The sequence below is a fragment of the Ceratotherium simum genome, chromosome 18 (genome assembly GCF_057802395.1).
Source record: "Ceratotherium simum simum isolate JZ-2026a chromosome 18, ASM5780239v1, whole genome shotgun sequence".
NCBI classification, from domain to species: domain Eukaryota; kingdom Metazoa; phylum Chordata; class Mammalia; order Perissodactyla; family Rhinocerotidae; genus Ceratotherium; species Ceratotherium simum.
In genome coordinates this window covers 13,360,603-13,380,242 of record NC_141917.1, presented here as the reverse complement: position 1 = coordinate 13,380,242, position 19,640 = coordinate 13,360,603, and the positions used below count along the sequence as shown (strand labels likewise).

Sequence of the window (19,640 nt, the reverse complement as noted above, 5' to 3'; positions counted from 1 at the left end):
GAAAAAAAGAAGTGTCCCAAAAATCTTTGTTGAATTTGTTAGAGAGTCAAAAAGGCTTTTGGGAATGGAATCCACCTTGAGTTAAAAACATCATCTTTCTCTTCCTGAATGATTCATGTGAATTTTGTTTGACGTGTACACTCAAGAAGTAGAAAGAAGATAGCATAAGGAAGACAAAGAGAATAAAAACAAAGCCAGATGCCTGAGCATTTTCAAAATAGCTCTATTTAGAATTGGTCTAATTTGGGCACTGAAAACATGAGAACCCATGATTGTATAAATAAACTGGTGATTTTAGGTTCCATGGAAATAATATCACCACAAATTCTTCATAAATCAAGTCATTTCATGTGGCTCAAATGAAATATTTTAAATGAACTCCTTTCAGGGAGTTAATTAAATGGGCAATTTCACAAAGTAATATTAAGCGAATTTATTGACAGGGTACCTTAAAATTACAAGCTGACTTAAAAGTAGTGTTTCCATCTCCAGGTAAGAAGCTGACCTACTCAAGTAGGCTGAGACCCATTTGAAGCGATCCTCTCCTCCCACTGGACCACGGATCTGTTTGGGCTCAACAACCTTTCTCAAACTCTTCTAAACAGTCTGCCTCAGCTCTGCAACCAGCTCAAAATAGGTAGCCAGGGATCAGGTGAACAAAAGAGAATTAAGTAGGTTCGTGCTCAGAAGGCCATAGTTTTTTAAAGGTTATGTGTTTTCTAATTTGACTACCTCTCACCAAAAAAATACTGTGTCAGACTCCTGCTTGATAATTTATTAGGTGTGGAATCTTGAGCAAATTTCTTCATTTTTCTGTGCCACAAGTATTTCTTTTTGTAAAATGAGTATATTCAGAAAATTGCCAAAGCCTTTTGTAGCTCTAAAAATCCTATGATTCCATGGTTGTCTGCCTTGAAAACCAACATTTATAAACAGCCATCACACCTATATATTGTGTTGTCAGTGAGTTCAGTGTCTGAACTTGAATATGTTTAAAGAGCAGCTGGATGAATTACATTTGGCCTTTGAAGTAACTGCTTCACCTTCCTCCAGCTCTAGAGAAGGCTGAGCTGTTGAGATGCCACCACTGAAGCCACATCCTTATACCCTCCTTTCTGTGAAAGAAGCCCAAGCTCAGCTTACTATTTCTAGGATGCTTCTTCATCATCTAACCCAATATGGCTGATTCTGCTCAATGCTGGTTGCTGTGTACTCTATTCCAGCCATGGGCTGGATGTGACTTGCAAAGCTGAAGGTCAAAGGCCATTCTTTCCAGTACAAGAGAGAATACCCCATGGATGAGAAAGACTGAAAACAGTGGAAGAGAAAATAGTAACACAAGTGGAAAGAATTAAGCTGTGGCTTAAGATGTTGGAATGCAAATTTTGTTAGGAAAAATGGAAAGTTTCCAGCTTTCTACACTTGAACCCTAACCCCCTACAGTGTCAGGGAATCAGGAACTTAAACTGTCACAAGAAATAGAATGTACTTTAATGAAAGCCTATACCACTTATCAAGGAGAAAGCACTGGAGGCTGCCAATTCCTTAAAAGGGGTGCATGAGACTTTGGAACAGAACACTACCATCAGGTCAAAAATACCATTGTCTCTTGATTTAAAACCAAACGGTATCCCCATCTGTGCCCACCTTGCCTAAGGGAATAGCCTTATGACCCAAAGCGGTTTAGTTGGAACATTAGATAGACAGTAGGGACATAAGTCGTTAGCAAAGATATAGACTTGCTGGAGTGAAAAAATGTGATACCTCAACCATTAGGGTTGGGTGCTAGATACTTAAAATGTGAGCTGAGGTTAGAGACTATCCAGGAAAAGCCAAAAAGAAAAAAATGTTTGGGAAACCTGCAGGTCTATAATCTCTCATGTCTTCCAAAGGTTCATGGGAGAATAGGTACTATGATGAGTCAACTCTGACTGGGTATCACGTGCTGGGCTATGAACACTACCAGTCCAAGGACTCATTATGATGGCTTTCAGGCCAATTCTGGCCCCAAGACCAGGGCATCTCAGAGAAGCTTTCATCTGGCAGCTCTGTACTTTGTACTGGCCAAGACTCACCCTCTCACCAGGTCTTCTGGCTGCTGTTCATGACCTCCTCTCAGAGTCGGGAGGCAGCATTTGCAAAGAATAGTTTGTAATGATTTAGATACCAGTCTGAAGGTCCTACAAAAGCAGCAGATCCCCAAACACCCTTTTTCATGTGTACAATTCAATGATTTTTAGTAAATTTACTGAGCTGTGCAACTGCCACCACAATCCAATTTTAGAACACTGTCATCTCCCTAGTAAGATCCCTCATGTCTGTTTACAGTTAATCCCCATTCCTAATGCCAGCCCCAGGTTAAGTGTATATTATGGGGTGCCCTTCCTGACCCTTCCCTCAACTCCTATGTCCTCAGTTTATTTGCCAACATACATTGCACAAAGTGGTTATCTACATGTTTCCTAGTAAGAAACAATGCCTGTGCCATTAGACAGCTTGTGGAGCTGGACACAAACACACACACATACACATGTACAAACACACACACATATACATCACCACCAACAACAACCTTCCCCATCCAGCCCATCAGGGAGAAGTCCGACACTGCTGCAAAATGCTTCCAACCCGGCTATTATAGGTATGGCCAGTTTTCAAAGGCTGCAGGAAAATTGACGCTATCCTTCACAATAGATATCATTTTTGGAATCAGTATCTCGCAAACTTTTAAACTGAGGATCCAGCCTGTGCTTCTTGAAGATGATATTGATGAATTCAGAGTTGAAAAATCATAAGAGCATTAAGGAACTGAAGAAAATAACCATAAATTAAACAGCTTCTGGAAAGCCAGTTATACCACTCACCCAAGATTTTCTTAACATCAAAGGTTAAACATAGTTCTAGAAAACAGTGGGAAGAGCATCACAAAAGCATTTTTAAATTTGTTCCTCTGTAGCATGGGTAAGAAATCGGTGTCGGCCTTCTGTTTCTTTGGTAGGTGTTGCATACGGTGGTTACCTAGGTGTTTTCTGGTGGGAGGAAATGGATGCCATGAGATGAGTCCACCCCGTGGAGGTCAGAGAATGTGACACCCTAGTGGTTCATCCTGAGAGGTGGACCTGGGCTCTGCCACTTGTGCAGTGAGAAAATTAGCTGGTATTGTGCTTCCATCTTGAAAAAACGGCTGATAATATGAGACCAATTATGCAGCAAACATCCCTGAAATACATTTTAATGTAACCAATACCTACACCTAATTTATTTTTTAATATTTTTAATTTTCACTGATTACAACAGTAGCACAAATGGACTCATACAAATAGCAAAACAACATTTTCTTTTTTAATTTTTCAGATATGCAAAAAATAGGATAGCATCTTTCATAGAGACGGGGTTCTTCCACTTAAGAGCTGGAAAAAAATTCCATACTAATTTAGCCCTGTTGCGAAAAATACTGTTTCATATGAACAGCACATTTTCCCATCTTTCTCTCTTGATTTTTACCCTCAGAATGATAGAAAATGCATTGTGACAAAAATGTATAAAACATTGGCTGGGTCTACACCAAAAGAACCTTCCTAAGAAAAAAACAAAATAAAACGAAAATTTTAAATCCTTATAGAGTTTTTTTTTTGGAAGCATGAAAAGCAGACCTTTTTAAATGCATGAAGTCCCACAGTCCCTTCTCGCAACCCTTGCAACAGACCTCATATAGTTTTGTATTTTCCATTTTTAAAAAGGAGCAAAAAATAATATGAGGACTTAAATCTAGATAGGGAAACACAGAGGGACTATTTAACACACTTTAAACTTTTTATTTTCACAGCCACTCAAATTAGACAAATGACTGTGACAAGAATGACTGTAAAATAAAGGTGGAAAGAAGTGATAATCTTACAAAACAGAGATTTTTCATTACAGAAGATCATAAATAAGTTAAATTGAAGTGATTTCCACTCTGGTTCCTAAGAATGGAAGCTGCAAAAGCAAATGTCCAGAATCGATTTACAGGATCTGCACTTTACCTTAACTGAATTTCAAGAATGGTCTAATGCCCATATTTGAATTAAGAGGCAGAAAATTAAGACTGGATTGCTACCTGGTGATTCGCCGCACCGAGGAGAACAGCCCAGTGTTTGCCTTATAATGTTAGTAAAACAACACTAAGGCATTAAACACAAGGGAATATAACCCAGTTGTAAAAGATACTTATACATCAGTCTGGGGATAATTAACCCAGGGAAGATAATTCTGTGCTATTTGAAACACACTAAGTCAAAGAATACCCAAAGAGAAGATATACCCAGCAGAGGTAAACTATCATCATTAAGCATAAATTGTAATGCGGATCAAGAGTAATCAAACAGCTGAGACGACCAACATCACGCCATGAATATGCTTCTCCATATTATAAGCAGTAGAAATTAAGCCTTCAAAACAAAGATTAGAAATGTTCTTCCACAACACCCCATGTTCTTTAGAAAAGTAGGCTCTATACAATGTCATGAAAATCAGCTGATACCTCACAAAGAGTTTTTCTTTATAAATGGCATTGATGTCTAACACTGGACCTTCATTCAACAATTAGTTTAGAAAGAACTCTTCTTCAGAAAGGAAGTCATCTAATCATGTTTAACATTAAAAGGAGCTGATTCCATAATTTAGTCAACTTTCCACTAAATAACTACCACAGAAACAAGTATTTCCACATTCAAACAAGTAAGTGATAACTCAAAAGCTTCCCAACTATTGGCAAGCAGTTGAATTCCAACATGCATTACTACACACAGTGAAATTCTTTATCCAGAATATCAATGCAACCAGTCTTTATCTTGATAGGCAGGACTTTTCACTTATTCTTTAAATAATCAAACAAAACTCTTTCCCCACTCCCAAATATCAGCAATTAGTTCAAATTCTACAAATCATGTGACTGTGACCTTCCCATTGTCAAAACCCTGAATTCTAGGTGTGCCTATTTTGAAAGTTCTTGCAGGAACTTCCAACTGCAGCACAAGGATTTTACAGTCATAATGTTTTCCATTCTAAAAAACAAGATATATAATATCATAAAGGCTTCCCAAAAGTCAGCCTATTACACTTTCACAAAATAACAGCATTTGCCTTAGAATTGAGACACATAAATCCCATCGAAACAACTTCAGTGGACAGCGACAGTGGTGCAATAAACAAGAAACTTGGGAGACTCTTTGCCTTCTCACTTTCAAGAATCTCGTATGCTCCCACTCAGGAGAACAGAACTGAGACTCACACACTTTATTTTTCTTCAAAAATAGCCAGCACTGTGAAAAGAGGGCAAGAGATAATAAAGACCAGATGCCTACCTTCACTGGTAGCCACATTCTTCTGGGCTTGGGTCGGCGTATGATCTGTACTTGAACTCACGTCGGATGAGATGCTTGAGCTGCCTTTGCCTAAGAAAACAGGAATGAGCAGCTTCTGAGTTTTGTAACCAGACCATGCCTTTCACTCTGTCCCCTAACAAGCCCTATCTATCACTTGTTTCCAAGAAAGGAGCCATAATACCAAGAACGGAATTTATTAGGTTTCTTGCCTTATGCATTAAATATCTTTTGGGAACTATCTGACCCATGTTAGAGTAGAACTAAGGCCCTATCATAACATGGCTTGACTATAAACTCAGACAAGACGATACAACATGGACAAATATGATAACATAATCTCATTTTGGCAAATATGTGAATAAAAAAGTACATGTGGGAAACACATCCACAGTATTAATTTTTTATTTGCAACTATAAACTATATTTCCCAGTAAAGGACAAAAGCAAATCTAAGAATGAGGCATTATCTGAGGAGCAAGAGCCTTCTGGCTCCAAACAGCTGTATCACCTTAAAAAACAAATGCCCTGTTTTGATAGGTTCTTCTTTAAAAATCAAACAAACAAAAACAAACAAACAAAAAAACATTTCATTTTCTCTAATGCAGTAGTTCTCAACTGGGGGTGCTTTTCCCCTCAAGGGGACATTTGGCAATGTCCGGTTGTCACAGCTGGGAGGGAGTGCTACTGGCATCTAACAGATAGAGGCCTGGGATGCTGCTCATCATCATACAATGTACCAGAAAGACCCTGGGAGAAAGAATTATCCAGCCCAAAACACCCATAGTGCCAAGGTTGAGAGACCCTGGTCTAAATAATCTTACTTCAGCTGTTAGCTAAGTTTCTACTCTTCTAACTTTTTTGTCTTTTTTTTATCTTTTTTTTTTTTCCCTGAGGAAGATTCACCCTAAGCTAACATCTGTTGCCAATCTTCCTCTTTTTTCGCTTGAGAAAGATTAGTCCTGAGCTAACACCTGTGCCAATCTTCCTCTATTTTGTATGTGGGTTGCTGCCACAGTGTGGCTGATGAGTGGTGTATGTCCACACCCAGGATCTGAACCTGCGAACCACAGGCAGCCTAAGCGGAGCACACCGAACTTACCACTACATCATGGGGCCGGCCCCTCTACTCTTCTAACTTTTAATATGAACATATACATTAATATTGCTAAACATTCCCCAAATGTCACATGAAAGTCTACAAATATGAATTACACTCACTGCCTAGTGAGGGGAGTGCCAATGACTGTGGTGGGCAGAATTCTAAGATCACCACCATGGTACCTGCTACAGACTGAATGTTTGTGTCCCTCCAAACTCATATCTTAAAACCTGTTCCTCAGTGTGATGGCATTAGGAGGTGATTAGCCTTTGGGGGGTGATTAGGTCATAAGGGTGGAGCCCTCATGAATGGGATTAGTGCACTTATAGAAGAGACCCCCCCAGAGAGCTCCCTTGCTCCTTCCACCATCTGAGGACACAAGGAAAAGATGGCCAGGAAGCAGCTTCTCACCACACACCTTGATCTTGGATTTTTCAGCTTCCAGAACTGTTCAAATTAAATTTCTGTTGTTATAAGCCACCTAGTCCACGGTATTTTGTTGTAGCAGCCCAAATGGCTAAGCCAGTGTCCATGCCCTTGGTAATCTGCTCCCCTCGAGTGTGAGCAGCACCTGTAACTTGCCTCTAAGCAATAGAATGTGGCAATGGTGAGGGGATTTTGCAGAGGTAATGAAATTCCCAGAGTTGACTTTAATCAAAAGGGAGATTATCCTGGGTGGGCCTGACCTAAATAGGTAAGCCCTTTAAAAGAGTCTAGAGGAGAGTCTTCCTCCTGGCCTTGAAGAAGCAAGCCACCGTAACTTCTATCACTGCGAGGAAACGAACTCCACCAACACCCACATAAGCATAGAAGAGGACCTGAGCCTCAGATGAGAGCACAGCCCTTGCCAATGTCTTGAGTATAGCTCTGTGAGACCCTAAACAAAACTAACAGCTAATCCATGTCCAGAATTCTGACCCAAGGAAACTGTGAGATAATAAATGTATCTTGTGTTAAGCTGCTAATATGTTTGTGGTCATTTGTTATATGGCAATAGAAAATGAATATAATGACCAACCAATTATATCACGAATGAACTCTTTTTGTGCCACAAGTTACGATTAAAACTCTTACTTGCAGCTGAGAAATACTTTCCCAAGAGTCTTCCCTGCACGGTGGAACATACCCCAGTTAGGTGGTGTGAGCTTACAGTCTTAACACAGAGCAGAAAAGTACAAATGGCTTCAATGTAAGGAGCTTCAGGGATGTGTTTGCTAATGTTGAGAGTAATGGAAGAATCCAAGTTCATGGGTGACATCACTGGAGCAGGGAAGTCAGATCCTCTCACCACTGCCCATTGCTCATTGTGACTTGTAGCTCCAAAACAAGTCTGCTATTCCCGTCATCCCTGCCCATTTCACATCCTCCTCCCTCAAGAGTTAGCCAAGACAGTGCAGTAACTTTCCATTAGTTTGTGTCTAGTCTGCCTTTGTGACCTGGCAGCCCTCACCATTTACCTGCCATGGTTCACCTTTGGAGGGGAGTTGACATGTGGACCGGGTGCCTAGTTAGAAATATGTCAACCTGGTCTCTGACCTCAGTCTGCTGCTCCCTTGCTTTTGACCTTGGACATTCACTTCTCCTCCAGGAGGCTCAGTGTCCACATCTGGTAGGGGAGATGGTTGGACTAAGTGAGTCCCAGCAGCTCAAGTAGTCCACGATTCTGTGAGTCCATTACAGTACTCCTCAAACCTGAGTAACGCACATACTCCGTTTAATATGGCAAAAGCACTATTGTGCGCCACTATTATATGGACTCAAATTATTTTTATTATATTGTTACTTAAGAATGCACAAACAGAAAAATAGAAATAAACTCCATATGCTTTAGCTCCGAGTCGACAATAAGACCAAAACAAAATAACAAATTGAACACAAAAATAATAAAACCCATAAAATTCAAATTAACAGCATTAATTTAACACAGCAGATGACGCTATTTTGACAAGATTAAATTGCCTTTCAAAACGTAAATATAGAACTAGCTGCTAAAGCCAATATTCTCTTGGTTTGGGCGTGCCCATGCTACCCTGGGCCGTGTGAGGACTCTGCCTGCCCACCTGTTCCTCCATTCAAACCCAGGAAGCCCTTCCTTCTACAATGGGATGAAACATCACTTGGCCTTCTCTTGGTCTGACTGTATCATTCATGTTTTTTAAGTCTGCTCTTCTTTTATTCTTATTAGCCCGTAGCCATTGAAATAGTGTTCTTTCCTTAAAAGACAGGCACAAACTTGGACAATGAAATCTTACAGCAGGACTCTGTTATAAAGGGAAACTAGTATACAATTATTTATTATTTTTATGATTATCATCAAAATGAAAGCACAAAACAGAATAACAAATTTCAGAGGAAATTCTCAGACAGGTCTGAAAATGTATCCTTTAGACCCCTCAGAGGTCCACAAACCCCAATTTAAGAAGTCCTGGTCTATGAAGAAGGGGAAGAAGATTGGGGAAACAAACACATTATCAATGATATTTATAATAATAGCTAACACTGAGTGTGCACGCTGTGTTGTGTACTCTAGTAAATACATTAGATGCTTCATCATGTATTCACTATGCCTCATGGCTGTGTTTTTCAATCATTTTTTCGTTATTGCCCTCCCTCCAAGGAAACTTTTTAGACTTTTTTCCTAATCATCTCCCAAATAAAATTGTAATACCACAAATATACTGTATATCTGTTACGTGCTGTAAGTATATCTCTGCTTTTTACATAAAAAGAGTAAGAGTTTTCAACCCCCCAAGTACCAATTTTTGTCCCTTTGGGGGCAATATCACCCCCATTGGGGATGTATGCCCTTTGATAAGTAAAACATTTTTAAATGCCTGAATATTTAATGAATTAAGTAATTAAAGAAAGCAAGATAATAGAAAAATACAGTCCATTCTTTTTATTCACGGTAGTTATGTTCTAGAGAGTCACCTCAAACACTGAACTAACAATACTGAGGAGAAACACAGGGTAAGGTTTCTGCAAGTCTCTGATCACAACATTTTGATCAATCCATCAATACATAACTTTGCTTTATGTGTGTTTCTGTTTAAAGACACCTTATTTAATATATGTTGTTCGTTCATTAACATTGAACTCAAGGCCAACAGCGCTATAACTGAAGCCTACAGGATGCTTATCTAACACATGTGAGGCACATCGCAGTCTTCCTGCCCTTAGGAACACCAGACGGCTCTTCAGCACTGTGCTCAGGGATCATTTTAAATAGTGAAATCAACAATAAAAAGCACAAAAATGTGAAAAATGTGGCACTAAATAAACCGCAAAATGACCCTTCTTTCCAGTATGAGAGCTGAAACAAGAAGGCGGCGCGTCGCCTTGTTCAGCCTCAGCTGGAAATGTGCACACCGGGTGACTCAAATTTTTCGGCACTCTGCGCACGTCCATGAAAGACCATGGAAGCACCGTGACTACTGATTTGGGGTTAGAAATAAATTTTAATGAGTATTCAAATTCACAAATACAGAATTCACAAACAGTAAGAATCAACTGAATATAATCTGGTATCAAATGTGGTTGCACAGTTTACAGCCAGCTGTCATGCAGACTGAAGTGGACAGAGTGTAGGATCTGGACTCAGGAGGCCAGGGTTTATATCTGGGATTTGCCACTTACTAGTGTTGGGCAAAGTATTAAACTTTTCTATGTTTTAGTTTTTTCAGCTATAAACGGGGGGGGGGGGGGCGGATCTATTCCCGCCTCACAGGGTTGTTTTGAGGATTAAATAAAATAATCCAGATATAGCCCTTGGATAGTGCTCTTAAGAAATAATCTTAGTATAATGAGGTTCAAATTTTGGATATTATCAATATGCTCTTTTCTTCTGCCTTGATTCTGGAAGCATATCCATCTTCTCAGTGAGTTCAAGTGGACAGGGAAAAAGTATGTGCGTGTGTGGGTGTGGGAGGGTGCTTACAGAATAAATGTTACAGGAGGAACTCAGAGGGAAAGCATGAGGTGGTAATCGGCTTCTGATAGTCAACAACAGAAATCTACAGCATCACAATGCTCTTGCAAGCCGAGCTACTGTATTCAGACAGGACCGCCTACATTTCTCACCTTCAAACAGTGTTTGATTAGGTAACTGGGTACCATACCCTGGCCAAGATGACACATAATACTGTCCATCACAGCATCAGACCCATATGAGTTTAAATTCCATGTCTATCACTTCCAAGAAACACGCCTAGGAGAAAATCTTTCAAACTCTTTAAGCTTCATTGTCTTCATCCATAACATAGAGAAACAAACAAACAAAAAACTACCTATTTCCTCTACTAAAAATGGAGGAAATGTACCCACCTTCCAGGTGGTGGGAGAGGCTGCTATGAGAATAAATGAGCTCTGGCTTGTAAAGCATTCCATGATGTCCAGGAGCAGAGAAAGCCCACCCAAGATTGTTTAATATTGACCCATTTGTCACAGTTCACCTTGTTTCAGGAAACAAGAAATTAAATTTAAAATACTAATAATTATTTTAATATTATATCTACATATAATAGTAAATAAATATTATATAAGCATATAAATTAAATTATACATATCTTATTTATCTAACAAAAATCCCTCAGGTATAAGCAAGGTTGACAATTCTGCTCTCTAACTGCTTTACCTACATGAAAGGTTGTTTATTTGACCAATGGCCAAAATCCCCATTAGGGGTTATTAGCATATCAGAACTGTACCTGTTGGATTTGATACAGTAAAATTTTGTACTTTATTTAATTTCCTCCAAAGTGGGCTAATGAGGGCAATTGAACAATTAGGTATCAAGTACAAATAAACTTCAAAGCAAGTGAAGAATAACTAATACACTGAAGTTGGTAAGCATTATCTGTAACAGGTTAACATGCACACATATAATTCTGAGTCATAGCTGGAGAAATTAGTTGGTGGGTGGATCATTGAGGTCACTTGGGACACACTGTTAACCCAGGAATGTTAGGGGATGAATGTGCAGGTCTTTTATTCCAATCACGCATTCCTTCCCACTTTCTGTTAGAATGTGTCAGGTTTTCCCAATGTTTGAAGAGAAAAATAACGTTCATTAAACGAGAAGCCTATTAGAGAGGGATTTTAAGTAAGTTTCTTCTCTTTTCTCATTCCCAGTGTCCAGGCTGATTTTGCAAATGCAGATATTTAAAACAAGACAGTCAGACATTCCATTGTGATTTATTGATAACATGAGGAAGGTAAAGGGAGGAGTAGAAAAGATCAATCAATACATGACAGAAAAAGGAATCAATGGGTCCTATGATTTCTAACATTCTTAATAGTCCAAGAAATCACTTGCGCAATTGATTGCCTGTATCAATTCCAGATTATATGCATTGAGTTCATTCCTGTGGATTTCAGCGCCGACTTCAGAATGAAACCCACAAACAAGCACGTGACAAGCCTTAGCCCCTTATTTCCTGTTTCTCTCGGGTACCTTGTTTTCAAGCTGCTGTCGGCGCACCATGAGAACCTGATTTAATACTAAATGTCCACACCCAAGGAAAGGGAACTTTTTCAACATCTCAGAATTAGATCAAGGGAGCAGTGGGTCATATTTGTGTGTTGAATTCACTATTATCTTCCTGATTGTTATCTTGAGACAGTTTCTTATTGTCTTTGATCCATAGTTCAAATGTCTATACACATTGAATAATAATACTAGTTATCTCAAAGAACGATCTGGCTTAATCCCTGGCCCAGGTGCATACTAGTTTTTGGAAAGAAACTGAAAACATGCTGTGAAAGTGTATTAACTCTTGCAGGTCAAAGGGGAACAATTTAATAGATGAGTTCTCCCAAGTTGGGGACCCGGAAGCAGAGTGAAATGAGGAGGAATCGAATCCTGAGCACTCTGCTCTACCTTATTGTGAGCGAAAAACAGCAGATGGTGTTTTTTGCCTTTGCTTATCCCATTCTTTGTCCTCTCTTGGTTGATTGAAAGTACAGTCAACCCGCCTTATCTGTGGGGATATGTTCCAAGACCCGCAGTGGATTCCTGAAACCTTGGATGGTTATGGAACCCTACACATACTATGTTTTTTCCTGTACGTACATATTTGAGGTGTGACAGCAAAACTAGCATGAGTTTCTTTTTTCTTTCTTCACAATTTCACAGATAGAAGATTTGTTCTTAGCAACCTCAGCATAAGATTTTTCTTCTTTCCTTATTAAGTTGAAAACTTTCACCTTTTCACTTAAAGGAAGCAATTTATAGCTTCTCTTTGGCATTTCTGAATTGCCAGCATGCTACTCTCCAGCTTTGGGGCCATTATTATGGAAAATAAGGGCTACTTGAACACAAGCACTGCGATACAGCGACAGTTGATCTGATAACCAAGATAGCTACTAAGTGACTAACTGGCCGGTAGCAGATCAGTGTGGATCCGCTGAACAAAGGGATGATTCACATCCTAGGCAGGACAGAGGGGGACTGCATGAGATTTCATCACACTACTCAGAATGGTGTGCAATTTAAAACTTATGAATTATTTCTAGAACTTTCCATTTAATATTTTCATTTTTCAGATCAAGGTTGAACGGGTAGCTAAAACTGCGGAAAGTGAAACCCTAGATAAGGAGGGACTACTGTACGGGCTAAGGAAGACGAGAGGAAGAAAGAAAATTAAATAGAAAGAGAACTGTTAAGAGTTATGGGTTTTTTTTTTCCTTTCAAGCCATTTAATGTCTTAACCGAAATTTTCTTTACTCCAGTTTCTCAAAGCACTTAACAAGTGACCTGAGGGCCACTGAGCCACACACACAAACACACACACGTCTGTAACTGAGGGGGAGTCCAGGGCGGAGCTAGGGAACAAGATATGCTAACTGAGCACCTACTTCATACCAAGGGGTGTGCTGGGCCTTCCCCTAAGGGGCTGCCATTTTAATGGGTTTATGTTCAGCCTGAGAAAAGCCAAGGACACTTTCCAGCATTTGCCTCGCTGCTGAGAGACACAGTCAGCACTCAAACGCAAGACCTGGTTCAGGGTGCTGGCATTTTTTTCATTATTTTAAAATACGTATATAACATAAAATCCGTCATTTTAACTATTTTTTAAGTAGACAATTCAGTGGCATTAATTACACTCACAATGTTGTGCCACCATCATTAATATTTCCAAAACCTTTTCATTACCTGACACAGAAATTCTGTACCATTAAGCAGTAACTCCCCATTCCTCCTCCTGCACCCCCAGCCCCTGGTAACCTCTAATCTGCTTTCTGTCTCTATGAATTAGCTTTTTCTAGATATTTCATATAAGTGGAATCATACAATATTCATCCTTTTGTGTTTGGCTTTTTTACTTATCATAATGTTTTCAAGGTTGATCCAGGTTTTAGCATGAATCAGTACTTCATTCTTTTTTACGGCCGAATAATATTCCACTGTGAGTATATACCACATTTGGTTTATCCATTCATCTGTTGATGGATACTTGGGGTGTTTCTACCTTTTGGCTCTTGTGAATAGAAGAACATTGCAATGACAGATGTGCTGGCTTTGACTGCTTGTGGTTTTCAATTTTTGAACTTCTAGTGCATGTTGTTTCCAGGTGAAATCAGATCCCGAGAGCTGCGGCTGGAGCAGACAAAGTACACAGAGTTCTTCTAGGAGAGAAACTGGGACAACCTCATTCAACCTCACTGCTGAGTCAGCAACTCCTTGAGAGCCATTTACAACTATGCTGCAGCCCTGGGGTGGGCCGAGAGCGAGAGGTTCAAGGAATGGAACGTAAAGAAATTATTCTGAGAAGTACTGTGTTACCTCTAGGCAGGGCTGTATACCTGGTGCTGCCAGCTGCAGCGAATCCCGAACAGCAAACCAGCGCACATCACAGATGCTACATAGCAGACACAGGGCTCTGGGATCCGACCACGCACCTGCTGCAAAGCACACCTGCTGCAAAGCTCAGCTCTTAGAAGGCCTGCAAGACTTTTATTGGAGCAGAAGAGCCAGGCGTTGCCTGGGGCTTCCCCTTTCTCCCCGATATGGGGACTGTCCACATTCTCTCTAGGAAACGCAAGAGCTTCAGCCTCAAGTTGGACAACACAGGAGGGGGTGTTCTGCTCCAAAACCACACAATCAAAACCGTGATGTGAAATGCAAGTCCATGGCTTAACCACACACGACCCTGAAGGGTATCTGATCATTTTAGTCTTGTTAGTTTAGAAGCTAAGGGGTATCCAGAGAAAGAATTAAATAGAAATAATTTAAGTTGATCAGCAATCATTCTACATCCTAGTGTCACTCTCCTTTGCTTGGTGGAGAAAGAAAGTATACTCAGAGAAAAATGTCAATTAAAAACATATCTTTTCTGCATTACTCCCACAGGCTGTGATTACTAAAAAGAAAAAGAGAAAAGGGACATGATTTCAACACAGCCCTCAAACTAATCCATGGAAGGCAGCAGGGTGGCTGCAAGTCGGCCAAAAATACAACGTGCCGCCCTGCAGGGCGTGGAGCCTGATGTCAGAGGGCTCCCACCTGAATCTTGGCTTCACCACTAACCAGATGGTTAAGCTTGAGGAAGTTTCCTTGCTTTCTGCGTGCCTCAGTTTCTCCATCTGTAAAATGGGTTATTGGTAAATCTAAACTCATAGAACAGCTATGAGAATAAAATTAGGTAAATAAGCCAATTGCTTATAATGGCATATATATATAATAGATACTTAATAGATACTATATTATTAATCATCCTCCTTATTAATATTCTAAATCAATAATTCAATTTAATTCAACAGCTACCTGCTAAACCTATTGCATGCAAAGGATTATGATTAGCACTAGAAAAAACAAGACATAGTCTGTATTGGGTTGGGGAGATAAACCACAGACACAGGACTAGGATTGAACATAAACGCAGTATGGGTAAGTTTCTACACAGGATTATTAAGTGATATTCTCAAATACTACTTGATTCACAAATTTCATTGCTGTTTAGTACGACTGCTTTTTTTTTTTATAATGATGTTAAAAATAAGTAGCTTGATTGAAAACAATCATGTCTGTCTTCTCCACTGGATCCTCAACTCCATGAGAGTAGGTTCCGTATCTGTTTTGTTCACTGCTATACCTACAGTACATAGCAGTAAGCACTGTGCTTGGCACATTATGGGCACTCAGTACATATGTGTTAAATGAGTTGGCATAAGAATAAGGGACTGACTGAGTAACTAAACTGAAATTTATTCCTAACGGAATAGCCCTGTTCGTGTAATATTTCCTAATAGTACTATCCCTTCCTTACAGGCACCACTCAAATCTATATTACCCCAAAAGAGAGACTTTACACAATGGCTATGTATTGAGCATGCAAAACAGAACTTACAAAATTCATACAGATTCCCAGTGGTGACATACTATATAATACTCTGTATTACTTTCCTAGGGCTGCCATAACAAATTACTACTAAGTAACAGAAATTTATTGTCTCACAGTCTTGGAAGCTAGAAGTCTGAAATCAAGGTGTCACAGTGACATGCTCCTTCCAAGGGCTCTAGGGAGAATATGTCCATGCTTCTCTCCTAGCTTCTGGTGGTTGCCAGCAATCCTTGGCGTTCCTTGGTTTTTGACAGCATAATTCCAATCTCTGTCTCAGTCATCACATGGCCGTCTTCCCTCTGTGTGTCTCTGTGTCCCTTCTCTTTATAAGGACACCAGCCATACTGGATTAAGGGCCCACTCTACTCCAGTGTGCCCTCCTCTTAACTAATTATATCTTCAATGACCCTATTTCCAAATAAGGCCAGATTCTGACGTTCCGGGAAGGACATGAATTGGAGGGAGGAAGCACTATTCAACCCAGTAGATACTCCAGTACCATTTTCTGCAAAATTAAACAGAAAGCAGAAAATCCCACCTTGAGTCAATCTTAGAAGCATTTACTCAATTCTCATTGCATAGCAGCATTATCATGGAAGGAAAAGAAAGATTAACAAGTGAGATTTAATGCATCATGAATGCAAGAAGTCCTAAAAGAGTCTCCCAGCTTGTGAAAAACCAAGCACTTGGCACACCACTGTGGGTGGTTTTAAGTTGAAAAGGCTAGGCAATATTTCACTAACGGCACCAAGACAGAGCCTGCTCCCCAGAGCCTCATACCCACCTACGGGCCTTCAGGCAATTCTGCAAGAGTTAACACAGATGTCAGCTGACACAAAGACAGATGCCGCTACTGCTGACAGATGGTGCTTCACAGCTGGGTTTCTGAGTAGAGTAACGAGAGGATCAGACCACTGACAGGCTAAAGGGTACAAGCATCAGCACAAGAATTTCCACTGTACTGTAAGTCATTCAAAAGACAGTTTTATGCTAATAACAACAGCACTACAATTTGCACCAGTGATTTTCCTCCTGAAGGGCTGCCGTGGCCCAAAGATCACAAGAAGACTGTGCCTTGCTTAATTCAGATGCACGAAGAAAGACAAGAGTTTTTTCTCAAGTTCGTGGCTGTTTTGGCATAATCTGGGAGCACCTTCAAAGCCATGTCTTCATTTCCCGGCATCAAGAGCCTCTGGTGTCAATAAACTCATATTCACTCTTTCTGATTCACTCATTCATTTATTCATTCATTCATTCAACATCCCATGTGCCAGACACCATGTTAGACACAATTCCATGATCAAGCCATCTTGGCAGCAGAGGTTACTTTACTGCAGGATCTTGAGAGCAGGGAAAGAGTAGCAAAACCATCAACTTCACCTTTCAGCATTGAGTGTAGTGAAGGGACAGGCAACAACATCGTTTGAATCTTTGTGGCTTTATGCAGCTCAACCCCAGGCTAAAGGCAAACACTTAAAGACCTTTGTACCCTACAGCCACTCATTGATTTCAGAGTTTTTATACAAAGCATATTTATATGTATTTACCTTAATTACCAGTGATGATCCATTTAAATTGCTAGAAATTCTGAACAATAAATTCTTAAAAGGCACTGATTTTCCTCCTTTCACACATAAGCAGTCAATCCACCAACAGTGAAAGGCAAAAAAAAGGACAAGATATTTCAGATCTTAATCTTATTTATTACAAAACAATCATAGGACCTTATTACGTTTCCCATCCCAAATTGCCCATTTATTAATGAGTCATGGGCAAAATTCTATTGTCAAAATTCTGTATAAGGGAACTAAAAAAGATCCAAACAGCCCTGCTTGGTAAAGAGAATGATCACAAACAAGTTTTCCTACCACAGAGAAGACACAGGCACCAAATATTGTTAAGAAAGCACTTAAATGGAGAAAGTGGAATTCGCAATTCAGATCCACGCTTACTCCCTGACTAGCTGGGAGGCCCTGAGGGAGCTGCTCACAGCTTCTCAGCAACAATCCTGGCACCTCTGATTGACGTAGAGGGACTTTGGAAGAGGTCATCTTCGGGATGCCTTCAGCTTTCTGCTCCCACATTCTCTACTTCCCTGGACTCAAAAAGTCTCTACAAACCACTTTATAACCACAAACCAAGATCCAAAAAGACCTAAAAGTTAAAAGTCAAATGGAAGAGACAGAGTTGTTAGCCAACTTCCTCCTTCCTCTACTGAATTGAAATTTTATTTAGATATATAATTCCCTGGCATCAGGGAAATATATATATACTCATACATATATACATATGCAAATATATATGCATACACACACACACGCACACAGACATACATATTTAAGTCACCAAATCACAGCTGGATTATTTCATTGCTGTGTCTTCTCTTTGGGTGTGTGACTTCTGACCTTGCTTGTCCAGTTTGATCTTCTTAGTCCCCAAATGAGAGCCCCAATTTTGTTACCTGCCATGATCCCTAAGTGTATTATCATTCTCCTCTTAAATCTCTCCCACTTTCCTTGGGTTGGGAGAAGCTTTTCTTGGAATGACAGTGGGAAGCAACAATTCTATTTCATAGGAAGAGAGGTGATCATCCTTGCCAACGGGCATCTCTGAGCACAGGGCAACTGAGAAAGTATGAATGGCAGAAACAGGGTATGTCACAGATAGCCAGAATCCTTCTAAATCATACCTCAAAGGAAGGAGCAGCTAAAGCAGTACACTGAGTGCAATGATTGCACCACCCCTGAATCCATTCCATCCCCCTAACTTTGTATAGCTGTCTCACAGTTGGGTGAGAGCTGAGTTCACCTCTATCTCCAGCAGGGAGCACTGCCTGTCCTAAGCCTATCAACATAGACCCTCCTCATGGCCCAGTGATTGACCAGGCGGATAATGAGGGGCAGACAAATGGCCATAGTGGTTCATTGGTAGGGAAGAAGATGTTCTCTCTCTAGATATAACCCTAGGAGTTGTTAGCAGTCATACTGTATAAAAAAGGACAGTCTACCTTAGTATGAAGACGCACGTAGAAAACCAGAAAGACAAAAAGAAACCAGGTAAGGACATCACTAAGACATTACCAGTTCAAATCAGTCCTGACACCCACCCTACTACTAGACTTCTGTTATGGGAACTAATAAGGGACAAACGAAGAGTTCTCTCTGCTGCACCTGGTGGTGAATGTTGGAACTGCAGAAGTTTTATGCTTCACAAAGACACAAATAAGAATCCAAGAAAAAAAAAAAATTCATCCTAATGGTAAGATACTTTTTCCAAGTGAAAGCAGCACTTTCTTACTTTAGAGTCTGACTCTATGAAGGGTTGAAAAAGTATAAAATAATAATTTTCACAGTGATGAATTGTAATGTTTTAAAAAAGCACAACCAAGTAAAAATAAGAAGCAGTATATATAGCCACATGATAAATCTGATAAGGTTTCCAGACTTGGGAAATAGTTTAATTCACTCTGGGCAATGAACAGATAACTTGGTAGGTCTTTCTTCTTTTAAAAAGTTTAATTCAGCTTCCACCTATAATCTATGTTGTATTTTTCAAAGCTTTGTGCATTAAAAAAAATCACTCTCCCTAAATTTTGCATTTACAGCTCTTTTATCATATAAATTGCGGTCATAACCTTACTTAAGGTTTGCAGGGGCCAGTGAAGGGAAAGGTCTGGCTTCTATAAAAGGAGATACATTAAGCAAAATAAATCCTTCCTGAAACTGGAATAGTTCTTGAATATAGCAACTTAGGAGCTAATCTCTCTTCTCTTTTGAAAATATAATAGCTTTGCTTTTGGCCAAAATAGATCAAATACTCCACCAATGGCTGTTG

The 19,640-nt window shown here is 39.8% G+C and overlaps 1 protein-coding gene across 3 annotated transcripts in view; it reads right to left on the bottom strand.

The window, feature by feature from the left end:
- The window catches only part of FBXL7 (F-box and leucine rich repeat protein 7), a 399,891-nt gene that overhangs the window by 279,432 nt on the left and 100,819 nt on the right, over positions 1 to 19,640 (bottom strand). For all 3 annotated transcript variants that reach the window (XM_087443154.1, XM_004422686.3, XM_087443151.1), the window contains exon 2: positions 5,346 to 5,435. Coding sequence is in view for 2 of the 3 variants with exons in the window: in XM_004422686.3 (XP_004422743.1) it covers positions 5,346 to 5,435 (90 nt within the window). In the remaining variant the exon portion in view is untranslated. The remainder of the gene's footprint in view (positions 1 to 5,345; positions 5,436 to 19,640) is intronic.